At 51.6% G+C, this 15,667-nt stretch overlaps 2 protein-coding genes across 4 annotated transcripts; one reads left to right on the top strand and one right to left on the bottom strand.

Moving 5' to 3' along the window:
- Positions 1 to 818: 818 nt before the first annotated feature.
- Positions 819 to 4,763, top strand: LOC308679343 (uncharacterized protein; the record flags this gene model as incomplete). The annotated part of the gene is made up of 3 exons (XM_081346953.1): positions 819 to 879; positions 3,151 to 3,516; positions 4,604 to 4,763. The coding sequence occupies 3 exons, from the start codon at positions 819 to 821 to the stop codon at positions 4,696 to 4,698; spliced, it is 522 nt and encodes a 173-aa protein (XP_081203079.1). The 3' UTR covers positions 4,699 to 4,763.
- A 78-nt stretch (positions 4,764 to 4,841) lies between these two features.
- Positions 4,842 to 12,918, bottom strand: LOC308679341 (target of rapamycin complex subunit lst8). 3 transcript variants are annotated; one of them, XM_081346949.1, is made up of 8 exons: positions 12,666 to 12,918; positions 12,528 to 12,579; positions 9,599 to 9,761; positions 8,327 to 8,402; positions 8,080 to 8,232; positions 7,854 to 7,978; positions 7,037 to 7,200; positions 4,842 to 5,746 (listed from the first exon to the last, which is right to left on the bottom strand). In XM_081346949.1, exons 1-8 carry the CDS (start codon positions 12,792 to 12,794, stop codon positions 5,628 to 5,630), a joined length of 981 nt encoding a protein of 326 aa, XP_081203075.1. In that variant the 5' UTR covers positions 12,795 to 12,918; the 3' UTR covers positions 4,842 to 5,627. The 3 variants fall into 3 exon arrangements, with proteins under 3 accessions (XP_081203075.1, XP_081203076.1, XP_081203077.1); XM_081346950.1 differs by having other exon boundaries at positions 12,528 to 12,576; positions 12,666 to 12,916; XM_081346951.1 differs by lacking the exons at positions 12,528 to 12,579; positions 12,666 to 12,918 and adding an exon at positions 11,047 to 11,274.
- Positions 12,919 to 15,667: the final 2,749 nt, after the last annotated feature.

Raw genomic sequence — 15,667 nt, 5'->3', positions numbered from 1 at the left:
CTAACAAACGCCTTAAAAAGCCCCCGTTTATCATGCAAAGGCAAAGGTAAAGGTAAAGGTAAAGGTTCCCCCGCACATGCGTGCTAGTCGTTTCCGACTCTAGGGGCCGGTGCTCATCTCCGTTTCAAAGCCGAAGAGCCAGCGCTTGTCCGAGGACATCTCCGTGGTCATGTGGCCGGCATGACTAGACGCCAAAGGCGCACGGAACGCTGTTACCTTCCCACCGGAGTGGTCCCTATTTTTCTACTTGCATTTTTACGTGCTTTCGAACTGCTAGGTTGGCAGAAGCTGGGACGAGTAACAGGCGCTCACTCTGTTACGCGGCACTCGGGATTCGACCCGCCAAACTGCCGACCTTCCGATCGACAAGCTCAGCGTCCTAACCCACTGAGCCACCGCGTCCCTATTGCAAAGGCAAAACACAGCTGTAAAATTCCACAAGCGCAACCCATTAATTAAGGCCCCCATTCCCAATCCTATTAATAATCTTGTTTTTTTTGGGGGGGGGAGGAAACAGCCCTTGTGCCTCTTTTAAGGTAGGGAAGGCACGTGGGCGTTTGGGCTGTCCTCTTGAAAGTAAAAATAACCTCATTAATGCCGAGAAAATTGCAAACCTCGGCCCTTGAAAATGTGACCATAGTCCTTTGCTCTGATTGCAAACAGCTGTGTTTGGTGGCAACCTTCCTCAAGGAAATTCATTTCACAACTTTGTTCAGCCCTATCCTTGAAAATTAGCTGCAGAAATGTAGTTTGCCTTTTGCCTCACCAGCAGTACCAAAAATGAACAATCCTGCCTCAATGATGCGAGGCTGAGAACCATGGGAGCCCCAGTCATCTTTGTCACTGTAAACTGGCCAGGCCAGGGGATTCTGCAGGGAGGTGGGTCCAAAAAGTTAAGTTGTGGGGCACAACTATATGATGGAAGCTCTGCCCTTTATTCTTGTCACGTGGTTCTGACTTTTTTGCCCCCTACCGGACATCCCTTGGCCAAGGCCATCTCCTCCCATTGGTGGCACAAAGCAGCCTTCCAGAGCGATTCTGGAAAATGAAATCCTAACCCACTTGGCAAGAATCTGTGTGCAATACAATCAGCGTTGGACTGGGACCACATTTCAAATTAATATTTTCTGCAGATGTTTTTGGCCTCTACACCAGGGGTCCCCAACCCCTGGTCCCTGGACCTGCACTGGGCTGTGGCATGCCAGAAACTGGGCTGTACAGACAAGTGAAGTGAAGGCAGCATGTGAAACCATGTCCCCTCTGGTCCACAGAAAAACCTCTTTCCACGGAACTGGTTGCTAGTGCCCAAAAGGTGGGGGGGCCCTGCTCTACACTTCCTTTTTAAAAAAAATTAAAAAAAATAAAATGGGGGATTCTAAGGCATTAATGGGTTGGGTAAACCGCCAATTCCTACTTTTTGTATTTTCTTGCCAAAAACCACCAGAAAACTGCCCTGCTATTGTTTGGTAGTTTGGTGACCAACGTTGGTGTCCTAGGATGATTTTCCAATCAAAGAGAGAAACTGGAGGTGAAAGAATAAGGCCTGGATCCCTAGGAAGAAGAGGCTGAGTTGTGAGCAGCAGATCACATGAGGGAGGGAGGGAGGAAGGGAAGGAGGGGTGTCCCAGAGAAGGCCAAGTGCCCCTTAACAGGCCAGGTGTCAGAACTGCCATCCTGCGCTTCACCCTTGCTTTGCTAGATGCCAGCCTGCCATAAACTATGGGGGAGGGAACTGCTGGAAAGGGGGAAAAGGAAACTATACCTCGGGGCAGGTGTGACACCAGGCTGTAGGATGGAAGAAAAAGGCCAGAAGAAAGGATAAATGATCTGTTCCAGTGTTTCTCAACCTTGGCAACTTTAAGGTGGGTGAAGAGTTCCCCAGCCAGTGTTCCTCCCATTCTGGGAGTTGAGGTGCACCCATCTTAAAGTTGCCAAGGTTGAGAAACACGGATCTACTCCTTTCTGGGTCTTCTGGCATCCTAGGTAGGAGATGCAAGACGTCTTGCTACGTATTACTTTTTTCAGTAACTTCGAATGATCACTAAGCAATCTGTTATAAGTCCAGGACTACCTGTATTTAAATTTAATTTGGTTATAATGTTTATAATAGAATATCTAATGCAACTGAGTCAGTTTGGTCTAGTGGTTAAGGCACAAGGCTGGAAACTGGGAGACTGTGAGTTCTAGTCCTGCCTAAGCATGTAAGCTGGCTGGGTGCCTTTGAACCAGTAGCTCTTTCTCAGCCCAGCCCAATACTAGGAGTATTAGGTATGTTCGGTGCCTTGAGGTAATTTAAAAAAATTATAAAATAATAATAAAATAAAAATAACTTTCTCTAGCCCATCACACTCATTGACAAGGCTGGAGGGAATACTAAGAGTGGAAGCCTAACATTGCCAAGGGGCACCAGGTTGGAGAAGGGTCTCTTAAAGATTTTGACATCCCCCCCCTTCCAGGGCCATCTGGGCCATTTCCTCCAGAGAGACGGACACATCTGGGCTTCTCCCAGAGAGAAATCTGATCCCCATTCTCCATCCAGCAAACGTTTCAACCTCTCAAGCAACTATCTGGCCCATGGCAGTCTGAACTCTGGCTGAGACCCTACAAAGAGTGCAGAGAAGAGCAACAAAGAGGATCAGAGGACTGGAGGGTAAAACATACGCTGGAATTGGAATGCAATGAAGAGAAGGACGAGGGGGGACAGGATAGCAGTCTTCCAATATCTCAGGGGCTGCCCCAAAGAAGAGGGAGTCAAGCTATTCTCCAAAGCACCTGAAAGGAGGACAAGAAGCAACGGATGGATGGAAACTAACTAAAGAGAGAACCAGCCTGGAACTAAGGAGAAATTTTCTGACAGTTAGAACAATTAACCAGTGGAACAACCTGCCTCCAGAAGCTGTGAATGCTCCAAGACAGGAAATCTTTAAGAAGAGGCTGGATAGCCATTTGTCTGAAATGGTATAGGGTTTCCTGCCTGAGCAGGGGATTGGACTAGATGATCTCCGAAGTCCCTTCCAACTTTATTATTATTATTATTATTGTTGTTGTTGTTGTTGTTGTTGTTGTTAGGTTTATACATCAACGGAAACATCTTCTCCTGGGGAAGGAGTACCAGCATTTTTGTGGTATTTCTGAACTTTTCCTTTAAAGGTGGTTCAGCTGTTGCTTTAATAATTTTCAGAAGAAAATGGAAATGCAGCGGGCGGGCAAAGAGGGCTCAGTTCCCCAGGGCCTCTTCTGGGAAGCGCTTCCCCCAGAGCAGCGGCCTGGAGTGCGGATCCCGAGGGACGCAGAGGTTGAGCGGGCAGTCTGGGCCTGGAGCCATGCTGAGGTACCCTCACTGTCCTTCCTTTTGCTGCCAGGAGGATCCACCACTGCTTCCCAGCTACGGTTCCCAATACTACCGTGAATTCCTGGGGGTTGTGCCAGGGAGCCTGGTCGAGCCAGCGGAGGCTGGAGAGGCTGCCCGGGCCCTGTGTGAGCAGGTGCCCATCCGCTGGGTTAAGAAGAAAGATGGTAAGCTGATGGGCGCAGCCAGGCCAAAGCCCCCAGGGAATCTCTGCTCCCTTGGAGCTGCAAGTGAAGCTGAATGGTGCCAATCAGTTGTGCCAATGCTGGCATTTGTTAGGAGCTGCTGGCAGCGACATCTGGGTGTCCAGAGGCTGCCCTCCTGACTGAAGGCACCTTGGAAAGAGCAGGGCGGGTGGGCTCCGTCACTGGCACAGGCAATGCGGTTGGGGCAAGGACACACAAGTTGGAACACAGCCAAGTTTATTTAATTCATCTGAGGCAAAGCAGGCAGAAGAGAGCACATCTGGCCTAGTGGTTTAAGGAGTTCAAGTCCTGCCTAAGGCACAAAGCCAGCTGGGTAATCTTGGGCCAGTCCCTCACTCTCAGCCCTGGGAAGGAGGAAATGGCAAGCTACCTCTGAAAAATCTTGCCAAGAAAACTGCAGGGACTTGATCAGGCAGTTGCCAGGAGCCAACAATGACTCAAAAGGACACACACACATACGCACGCACACAACCCAAGGCACAAACCACCTTATACTTCGAGGACGTTGTAGATGTCAGTGAGCGGAAGAAATGGGTCGAATCTAATCCAGAACCTCTCTGCGCTCTGAATCCTCCTGAAACTCCCAGGAGTCAGTCAACATTGCTTGACTGAAGGTTTGCCACGGTGGCTTCACGTGTGGGAGCATTAGAGGTCTAAGCCAGTAAAACCTGCTATCTAGAGCCAAGTCCCCAGTCCCGGGCCACATCCTGGTAATGGGCCACGGCCCATTCGAAACCGGGCCACGCAAGCGGCAGGCAAGCACGTGCATGCAGCTCCATTTGCGTGACCAGCAGGCATTTGCCTACCGCTTGCGCAAAGCCATTTTCATCCCCCACCCACCGGTCCACAAAGCTGGAAAGGTTGGGGAACCACTGATCTAAAGGGTCTTAAAATTAAAACAAAGTTTGGGGGGTTTCCTCCAGATGAGCAACCACCAATGCAGCCTGTCCCTGCCAAGTTTCTAACATTTCTAGCTCATCCAAAGGACTGTTACACCCCCCCCAAAAGAGACCTCCACCTCTCCACACACTCTTTGTGTTCCTCACAGATCCTCCAAAGCAGCGGCTCATCTACCTGTGCATTGACATCTGCTTCCCAAACAACATCTGTGTCTCCATCTGTTTCTACTATCTTCCCGAGTGAAGGTCCAAAGAGACCGACTCCCATGGTTCAGCTCGGCTGTATTTGAACCGAATCAGAACCTCCGCGTCCCTGTGCTCGACCCAAACCCTCCAGCCTCCAGAAAGAGCCCACCTTCAAAGTCAGAACTCCGGACCAGCCAGAAGAAAAAGAACACCACTTACATGGTCATTTATATACATTTATACATACATTTACGAAGTTTGTCGCTTTCAACTGTAACATGTAAATAATTACTTCTGGTAGAAGTAGCTTTATGGTGAAGGTAAGATCCGTACAAGCATTATGTGAAAAACAACACTTAAAAAAAAAACACGCATGGGATGCTCTGATTTGGGATGTGAGCATGCCGGGTCAGAGAGAAAAGTCTGCCCTCGGATGATGAGGCTTCCCTGAAGGTTTGGGCCAACCTCTTCTTTTAAGCCAGATGACCCAGCCGGGCTGCCTGGGGAAGGGGGGGGGGCAGAGTGGAGCCTGCCTCTCCTGCAGGCACTGCCCACAATTACTCTGGAGTCAGTGCCAGCTCCCAAATGGAGCCTCCTCTAGCCTGGGGTGAGAGGAGAGGGGCAAAAAAGGCAGTCTCGGAGAGGAGACTCAGCTCACCCCAGACCCAGAAGGCCCTTCCTAGAGGCAGCCAAGACAAAGATACCCACCACTGCCCAGGGACAGGGCGGCTTCCCTGCTTTAGTCCAAAACCGGGCTAGTTTTAAGGCGGCGCTTCAAAAGGGGAGCCCGAGAGAGGCCAGCTGCAGCCTCACAGCACCTGCCAGTTAAGCCAAAGGGCAGAGACTCTTCGTGCAGCCTCGGCCGAGTTAGACTGGACTCCGCTCCATTTGCAGAAACAAGCAGTGGCCGACGGGGCCAAAGAGGAATCCTCTCCTCCGCCCAGAAGGCAGACCGGCTGGCGAAGAGGTGCCGTCCCGGCTTGCTCCTCAGCCCAACACGCTGTCGTTGAAAGCCAGACAGACAACCGCCTTCTGGTGCCCGCTGTATTCTCTCTTGATCTCCCCCGTCTCCACACACCAGAGGCGGGCCAAGTTGTCTGACGAGGCTGCAGGGGGAAGAGAGAGTTCAGGGGAGCAGCACCAATTCTGGGAAGAGAGGGACAGACAGCCAAAGGCTGGCCGTTTCTCTAGAACAGGGGTTTAGGTCTTGTGGACGTCAACTCCCAGAATTCCCCAGCCAGCAAATCTGGTTGGGCAATTCTGGGAGTTGAAGTACACAACTCTTAAAAGCTTTGCTGGCTGGAGAATTCTAGGGGGTCCGAAGTTTGGAGACCTCTGCTCTAGAAGGCTCCAACCCTTGCCGAGTACTCCTGCGGCACGTTGCAAGACCCGCACAGAAAACGGCTAGGTCGTGTTTTTAAGAGCTTGAGGGAACTCAGTTTGTCCAGCCTTCTGACGTCTGTGAACGTCGGGGGCGCAAGATGGCAGCCCCCCCTTCCGTTCTCAAAGGGGAGTCCCACAAAAGGCAAAGTATCCTTCTCACAATCCCAGAGTGTTGGGTGCAGAAGAACAGATGCGGGTTCTAAGGCGGCAGATTTCAAGGGTCGGAACACACTTCCTAACAGGAAGAACAGTACGACAGGGTGGAAACCTGGAGCCAGGCTGGGGGGCCACCACTGAGTGGGTTCAAGCAGACTGAACAATCTGCCTGCACTGGTTTTGTGCGGATTCCTGCACAGAGCAGGGGGTGGACTTTATAGCCTCAAGGGCCTCTCCAACTCTAGGATCTTAGGCCCCACAGCCCAGTTCATGTCTTGCCTGTACAACAGGAGCAAAATACGGGGCTGGCCCATGAACTGCTCCTTCTCTCCTTTTCCAAAACATGGGATAACACAGGTAGTCTTACAACCATTTGTTTAATGACCATTTGAAATTACAACAGCACTGAAAAAGGTGACTTATGACCATTTTTCACACTTATGACCATTGCAGCATCCACATGATCACATGACTGAAACTCAGGCACTTGGCAACTAGCTCATACTGTGACGGTTGCCGTGTCCCCGGGGGTGTGTGTGTCACGTGATCCCCTTTTGCGACCTTCTGACAAGCAAAGTCAATGGGGGAGCCAGACTCACTTAACGACTGCGTTGCTAACATGACAACTGCAGTGCTTCATTTAACAACTGTGGCAAGAAAGGTCGTAAAGTGGGGCAAAGCTCCCTTAACAACTGTATCACTTAACAACAGAAACGTTGAGCTGAATTGTGGTCACAAGGGAGAACAGGTGCGTTCAAAATGCTACTCTATTTTTGGCAAAAGGGGAAAGGAAGAGCCGCATGGACTCTTCCCTGCTCCAGGATGGCAGGTGGGCCTGTGGGCTCCGCCCTTCTCACCTGTGACAATATACTGGGAATCCCCCGAAAAGGCACAGTCCCACATCCAGCCGCGGGAGGTCTCCCCGGGGTTGTTGCTCTTGATGCTCAGCTCCGTCATCAGTGAGAAGTTGGAGGTCCTCCATATTTTGCACGTCTGGTCAGCAGAGCAAGTGGCCAAAAGCCTGGAGAAGGGAGAAAAAGCAAACACCGCTGAAGGCCTGACAGACCTGGCCCACGATTCCAAAACGGAGCAGGTTTGGCCCCTTTTCTGGCCTTATCTGAGGAACTGGGAAGCATCTTCCCACCTCCTTGGAAGGAGGCTGGTCCAAGGTGGGTCCGGGCATCTCAAAACTGGACAGATCAAGAATTGGCAAAGAAGATGAAAGGAGCTACTAGATCAGGCCTGAGTAATCAGGCCCCCAAATGCAGGGTAGATCTGCACCTCCTAATATGTCTTGGGAGTCTTCCTCAACCATCTCCTTTGGAAGGACCTGCCTCTCTCCCCAGGCCCCTGCCTCCCTCTCTCTGCCAGCTTGAGGCTGGGCTGGGCAGGACAGGAAAGAGCGACCCCTGCTCCCCACCCAGTTACGACTAGACCTGGGTTCCAGATCAGCTTTTACAGAGGTGAAGTCTGAAGCGCAGCAGGGGCTGGACAGAGGGTGCAGGAGATGCCACCCAGTCACGACCAAAGCTCAGTCCAGATGTTGCATGCCAACATGACTCCTCTTGTCCAAGCTTGGTCTGCCAGGCCAATGTTTCTCCTCCCCGTCCCCAAGAGGGAAGATCCCTCCTTTTCCAGGGCCAAGAAAACAGGGCGATGCCACCAATTACTCACGTGGAATCCGGGCTGAATTTGCACTGGAGTGCATAGCGGTTGTGTGCAGGGATCTTGGTCTTGGGGATGAGCTGGGTTACCTCATCTCCGATGCCTCCCGTGAGATTCCACACGTAACAGTTGCCCTGCGAGAGGAGAGATGGCTCAAAGCACCCGGTCCGCTGGCTCTGTGCCGCGTGGAAGGCTAACCGAGGAACTTGGCGAGTCCAGGACTGGCTATCCTTACCGAGCTGTTGACCGCAGCCATATAGCTGGCATCCGGATCTATATGTACCGCATTGACCGAGACCTCTGGCTCTGGGATAAGCTGCTCGTTGTGGTCCGTTTTCAGATCCCAGATGTGGATAGCGCCGCTCTGATCTCCCACAATGAGCTCAGCCTGGGAGGATACAAAGCAAGCGAGCTTTTGGCCCTGCGGCTCCTGCGGCCTCTTCCCCCGTGCAGCAGAGAGCAAGGGATCCTGCCTCAGATACCTGATTGGGATGCAAGCAAACGCAGTTGATAGGCGCGTTCACCTGGAAAATGCGCTGGCACTGAAGATTGCGAGACCTGAGACAAGACACAAACGACGTGACGGGAGAGAGTCAAGGGACTGCTGAGTCTGCTTGCACTCCGGGGAGCATCCACAGAGCCTCTGCTCAACACTGACGGCCATCATGCTGTCAAAGACTACGCTGGCACAGCCGTCCTTGCCTTCTTTAAACGGCTGCCTTTCTTAAAAATTCATTACTGGGCCTCCTATGCTCTCCTTCCCCAGCAGGTTGGCTCAAGGGGGACTTGTCAGATGCAGATGCCGGATGGCAAATGCATTTGTCAGAATAAGTACATATATATCTTTAAGGGGACACCAGACTCTAGAGAGTGAGGCCTGTCTAACCTTGGCAATTTTAAGACTTGTGGACTTCAACTTCCAGAATTCACCCCTGCCTTAGCGCTTGTGCTTCAGTAGGATATCTGTCCCCTCCAGGAAAACCGTGAAGCGTTCAGGCCCTCAGAATTTCCAGGATGTATTTTTTGAGTCCCACAACGAGCAGGGTTTGCTCACTAACTTCCTTCTCCCTTCACCCCTTCATTTCTCCTCTTTTCACTTAAGGCAAAACCTCAGGAACCTCAAGAAGGCACTTTTGGAAAAAGAAGGAAGTTCACCAGAACTGCTACTGAGGTGCCTCCAATGCGGATTCTGCTCACAGGCGAGAAAAAAAACTACAGCTCTAACTCAGCCCCACAGAGGAATATCTCGGTCATTTTGGTGTTAATTGTTTATGATCATGCTAAGAAACTCCTGACTCAGAGCAGCTTCTCACCCCACCGGTTTCAAAGCTGCCCAGCCTTCCTTTGGACTCTCTTACCTACGAAGGGATGTACAGGCCCACCTGGAGGGAGCATCCCACTCAGGCTGAACCTGTATCTATGCTGGCAGTGCCTCATGGGGTTTATGGTGCCTATTGGAGGGTTTCAACTGCCCTCAGTTTCAACTGTAAGAATGATCCCACTTTAACAAGGTAGCAAAATCTTACAAGATCTCTCTCCACGCACCCATGTAAGATCTCATGAAATTCGGGGCGTTTGCTTTTCTAAATCCTCCTTTGATCACTTTTACTCCTTTCCCCATTGTCTGGAGTGTGCAAAGGTGCCCACTGTGTGGGCAAACCGTGCACCTGACTCCTCCTCAGCTGCCCGCTTTCCACGCCTGCCTGCTTAGGGTCGGTCTTGGAAAGGTACGAGATCAACAACCAAAGTCCCACCGGAGGTCCCAGATGCGAGCCATGCAGTCTTCGCCCCCCGTGTACATCCACCGGCCGTCTTCATGGAAGCCAACCGAGGTGATGTTCTTGCTCACCCCGTCGTAGTTGATCACTGGGTTGGGGTTATTGGAGTTCAAGTCATACATGCGGATGTGCTGGTAACCTAGACCACAAACACCAACTAGTTCATAAGGAGTCAAAGCAACGAAACAGTTTCACACAGAGAAAAATAGCACTAGGTCAGGGGTAGGCAACCTCGGCTCTTTTATGACTCATGGACTTCAACTCCCAGAATTCCTGAGCCAGCTGGCTCAGGAATTCTGGGAGTTGAAGTCCATGAGTCATAAAAGAGCCGAGGTTGCCTACCCCTGCACTAGGTCAGCGTTAGGCTCCTTCTGAATTCTCAAAAGGATGGAAAGAGCTGCTCTCACCAACCCATGATCTGAGACTGAAGGTCGCTTGTCTGTCGCTAGTCTTAATCCTAACTTGGGTAATCAACCTTTCACCACCATTCACCTAACTGCCTGGGAGCTGTACCTTTGTTTCTTTAAAAAAAAAGAAGATTGACATTACAAGGATAATCATAATGACAATATCAAACCATTACAGGTACTCCTCAGCCTGCTACCATCACACGGTTGCAAGTGGTGGCAACCTTTAAGTGAGGCAGACTTGCTTAACAGCCCCAGCCGCTCCCGCTCTCCCTGATGAACATGCACCCACAAGAATTCTTCGTTAAATGAACATTAGGTGCCTCATGGATGGAGGCAGATCCTGGGAAGTCCAGCCAACAATCCGGGGCCATAAAGGAGGCAGTATAAAGCTTTGCAAAGCCAAAAAACAGCTGAGGGGAGGGGAGGGGGAGAACCCAGCAAGATTAGGGCCTAACACTGAGTTCCAAGAAACTTCCAAGCCAAACTCCTTGCTTGGCCGATGAAGCTGAGCTGATGGGCTAACGCCTAGCTCCTTGCTAGGCTTTAGGAGAGTATAGCCACCTTAGCTGGCAGCTTCAAAACAAGTTTCCCCAAATCTTTCCCTTTTCCCTCCCTCCTCCAGAAACCCACATTACTTCAGTAAAGAAAACCAAAAAATCTTGAGGACACAGATAAACCTCCAAGTGGCCTCAATGACTCTCGAAAAGAATGCAAATGACCAGCTATCTGCAAGGAATATAAATCCTTCCATGAAACTTCTTGGATGAGAAGCGAAACATCTTCAAGGAGAAACAAAGAAAGCCCAGTTGCCTCTTGAAAAAGCACCTTTGGGACAACCTAGATGACTGAGAGTCTCCACAGACACTGAAAGCTTGATCTTCCCTCCTCCCTTCCCCAAATTTGTCCTGAAGCTAAACTCCTTGGCTCTAACTTCCAATCTCGATCCCTTTTTACCACTTAATTTGCTAAACTTACTGCATGCCTAGAAAGAGGGTGACAAAATTGGTTATTTACCTTGATAGACGACTACCAGGCTGTAGAGGAAAGGAAGCAAAAAAAATCCTTTGTGTTTGCCTTGAGGAGCTGAAGAAAAAGTTCAGCTCTAAAGAAAAAAGTGGCAAGAAGCTTGGAAAACTTTGGCAAGCTTTTTGCTGCCTGTAGGACTCCCTTTAGGACCCAGCTTCGGATGCGGCCATTTGGTACACATTCATCTCCTAGCACAGGGGTAGGCAACCTCGGCTCTTTTATGACTCATGGACTTCAATTCCCAGAAATCCTGAGAGTTGAAGTCCATGAGTCATAAAAGAGCCGAGGTTGCCTACCCCTGTCCTAGCAAGAACCAGGAGAGGTTTGCAGTCTCTCAATCACCAGCTGATTGGGGCAGAAAACTCAGCAAGTAATTGTTGGAGTGTTGAAAATGGTGGCTGCCTCCAGGAGGCATGGGAGCAGGCCCAAATGCTGCGGGATCCCCTGTGGGATGGGAAGGAGAGAAAGAGGCAGGAGGGTGCTGCAGCATTCCTGTGGTGGTGGTGGTAAGGGTGAATGATTACACGGGCACTCTAGCTGCTATAAGTTTGAAACAGGGTGGAATGTAGCCTTTGGGAGGGGCTCTCTCATTTCAAATGGCCATTAAATGACCGGTCATATTTCAAGGACCACCTGAATTAAAAATAGAGCTCAAATTCAGTATTATGCAAATCTGCATCCTTAACAGGATGACAAAAAAAAAATCAAAGCTTTTTCTAAAAAGGGAGAGTTGTTACGTCTGGGTTAAGAAGGATTTTTCACCCAAGTGAAATTGGCCGCAACCCTGATTGGTCAATTGATCTACCTTTTTTTGGGGGGGGGGGAAATCTATGGAAATTGGTCAGAACCCCACGGTAAGATCTTCTTTCACTGGTTCTGTGCCTGCTCCACTGCAGACAGAATCCAATCTCTCTGGGTGAGGGGCTTCCAGAAAGCCCACGTCGCCTTTAAGGTTAATGGGGCACCGATCTGAACTTCAGAATGTGACTGCTGGCAATAATACTCTGTGAGCCGAGTGGGGAAAGGACAATTCTGCATTTACCCATGACAATATTTGAAGCAAAGACAAGAGGAGCCAGGCACAGAATTAATTTCACAGAGCCTCTGCAAAGGCATCTGGGGGCCGCAGCTGGACGGCCAAGCCGAAGCCGCGCCAAAGGCTTTAGAAACCCAGTTCAGACGATGCCACCTCGGGAAGGCTTTTCCTCCGTGATGCAGGATTCCAGCTGGCTTGACCCGGAATTCCACCAGGGCGACCGCTCCGCAGGGCCTTGGGCAGGACCCGGAGCCCTCTTTCTCTGCAGCCATGCCCGGGCAGGGCTCCCCCACCCCGAGGGCCGCGGCCCCTTCCCAGCACGGAGCAATTCTCCCCCCAACCGGCCTGCAAAGCCGGAAAGGCCGGGAGCGCGAGAGCGGCCTAAAGCCCGGCCTGACCGGCGGCGGCTCCCCCCGCCCCTCCGCTTGCCTACCTGCCGCGGCCACCATGGTGCGGTCCGGCGTGATCTCCAGGGCGTTGACCTGCTGCGGGCGGGCGAGCGGCGGTTAAGGAAGCCTGCGGGGACCCGGCCCAGCCCCCCCCCGCCCCCCCCCCGGCGCCCAAAGGATACCGAGTCCTGGTGCTGCACCGTCCGCGTGCAGATGCCGCTGTGCGCCTGCCAGAAGCGCACCGTGTGGTCGTAGCCGGCCGTGGCCAGGATGACCGGGTCGCTGCCCACCGTGCCCTGCGCGGGGTTCATGCTGCCGGCCTGCGGGCGGGGCGCGGGGAGCCCCCCAGGAGGCGGCCCCGGCCGGGCTCCTGCAGCGCGGCCCACCTGGCAGGGAGGTTGTGGGCGGGAGAGCAGCGCCAGGACCCCGCGACCCTCCGGCCCCGCCCCCGCGGGTCAGCTTCCCTAGAGCGCCTGGGTACCGATCTTGCGCATGCGCGAGCCCGGGTCGCCCGGCCGCGAGCATCGAACCCTGCGATTGCGGCGTCCCTACGCATGCGCGCGCGGGGGACCGCCCCTTCCCGTGCCAGAGCCGAGCCGAGACGGGCGCGTCTCTAAGCCATAGACTCCGACTTAGCCTCATCCGAAGACGGCGAATTCCGGGTTCCTTCCTTCCTTTTTGGCTTCCGTCCGGGCTTGCCGTGGGCTGAGAGGCACCACGGAGGACGGGGTTGCGGGCCTGTTTCCCGTTTCGACCAGCGGCCTTCTGGAAGCTGCCTCTGAAGGGCGTGTTTGGATCCCTAGGTTCTCCAGCGCAGGCTATGCGAGGCAGCCCGCCGATGGAGCCACAGTAGGGGACGCTTTTCTGACTCTATTGTTCAGCACCCTCATGAGAACCCAGCCAGTTTTCCGTGACGCCCCCGTCCCGGCTTCACGCGAACTCGTCAGTTTTCACTGAAAGCTCTCGGGCACCCGAGAGGGAGGCGCGCGGCCTTCTCTGCACTGTTCGTAGATCTACCGCCTTACATTCCCCGCAGAAGAGCGCCCTCTGGCGAGGCGGCACCAGGTAACAAGAGTCGAGGCTTTCGCGCGCGATTGGCCTTCTCCCTCGAGTGGGCGGGGCCTCGCAGACGGTCTGGTGGTCCAGGGTTTCTCGGAGACGGGCGGGCTTCAACGTCCAGCCTGCCGGGTGAGGAATCCTGGGAGTTGAAGTCCACGCATCTTCACATGGGCAAAGTTGAGAAACACTGATCCATACAACCCTCTGCTGCATCTCTCAGTGCGCTAATTAACTCTGAATGGCCGTCCGTCCTCTGTTGAAGTCCCTTTTGCGAAATTAGGTCTACCGCTTCCTCCGGCAAATCTGTCCCTTCTATGAACAGCTTTTACCACCAGATCTTCAAACATGGCCACTTTAAGACTTGTGGACTTCAATTCCCGGAATTCCCCAGGCAGCCTTTGGGGAATTCTGGGAGTTGCAGTCGACAAGCCTTAAAGTGGCCAAGTTTGAAAAGCCTTGCACTAGGGCACGTTTCCTAATGTCCAACCCAATTTGGCTTCCTTTTCATTTGGGCGTTTCTGTCACTGCACGTTTTTTTAGTTCGTCAGAAAAGTTCATTGACAGTTGTCATACCTTGACAGTTTCTTTCACATCTTTGGGAAACCTCTGAAGGGCTCTGACCCGGCTTCCACAGATGCTGGGAAAAAGCTCTTCCCCCAGTTGTTCCTCCTCCAGACCAAACACATCTAAAGTCTCTAATTGTTCTCAGGATATTTCCTTCCAGACAGCTCATTGCCCTCCTAGGACTCCTCTGGACGTCTCTAGTTTGTCACTTCCCTTCCTGAATGGCAGGACTCAGGTGGGTAGTGGTTTAAGGGCTGCTATCCCATTTGCCTTGTGTTTGAATTCAATGTGTATTTTGCCTCTTGATCGTCCCAGTCATACAGTCTGGATCCTTGGGATGTTGTCACCAAGATGACCTCTTATCCCCTTAAGTGTAACTCAGTCACCCTTGTGTTAAATTTGTTTGGTGGGGATGAAACATCTTGATCAGTAAAGATTCTCAGTCTCCTGAAAGTAATCAGAGAACGTTCACATCTTGTAGTCAACTCATGCAGCATTTTGTCAGTAACATTCAAGGTATCACAAGGGTGAAAAAGACCTTGGAGATCATCTAGAACAGTCCCTTCTTGTAATGTACTGCCACAATTGGCCATCCAGACTCCGTTTGAGCACCTCCTGAGACGTTACTTTATCTGCTAAGTCTGCCTAGTGCCGAATAGCAAGGAAGAACACTATACTCAAGGATCACATGTTTATTTTGCAGCTGAATCACTCTTTTGGTTTCTGTGCACCCTGGGATTTAGCACGACATCCAGATCCACTCTACAAGCAGTCTATCCAGTGCAGTCACCTTCCAGTGCCTTTGATTTTTTATTTATTTATTAAATTTATATCCTGCCCATCTCATTGCCATGCAATGCTGGGCAGTATTTTTCCTATATGAATAGAGGGCTGCAGGTTTGTCCTGGTCAAACTCCAATTTGCAGCTACTGTCCATTATTCCAACTTCCTGGATTCTCTGGAGATTCTCTTGTTGCAGACCTCCAAGGTGTTTGTCCTCCTCCCTATTTCCTAGACTGGAGCCGCTCAGTGCTTTCGTCCAGCTTCACACAGAGCCAGGGACCTATAAACCAGCTCTCAACAGCAAGGAGGGAGAGCGTCAAAATGACCCTCTTTGCATGTACAGCCTCTATTCTGGCCCCAGAGAAAGTGAAGTCACGTACCCTCCAACGAACAAAATCATATGCTTTTAAATATTGTGTGAATGCAGTTCCTGTCCAAATCACCCACAGGGTATCTCTGTCTTCTCTGGATTTAGTTTCTTAGATTACCCCTCATCCAGCCAATCTCCAGCTGTTTCCTGAAGATGCTGCAAAGAAACAGATCAGGTGCCTATGCATCCTAAGAGTCCTCATGTGGGGCTGGTATAGCTAGGTTTAGCCAGAGAAACTCTGTGTAGTTGAAAAACCTCAGGTGTTCTTAGAATGTTTTCCCTTTGGGCGTCTCATTCTTGGGCCTCATAGCTTTGCCCTAAAGGATATGTCTTATCAAGGGACTCAGCATGAGGCCAGCAGTTGTTTTTCTGCTGACTTCACATTGCTGTTGCAGAGAAATTAGCTAG

The sequence above is a fragment of the Vipera berus genome, assembly GCF_964194415.1.
Source record: "Vipera berus genome assembly, contig: HAP1_SCAFFOLD_225, whole genome shotgun sequence".
NCBI classification, from domain to species: domain Eukaryota; kingdom Metazoa; phylum Chordata; class Lepidosauria; order Squamata; family Viperidae; genus Vipera; species Vipera berus.
Note: the sequence above shows the minus strand (reverse complement) of the source record. Positions and strands in the feature narration are given on the sequence as shown.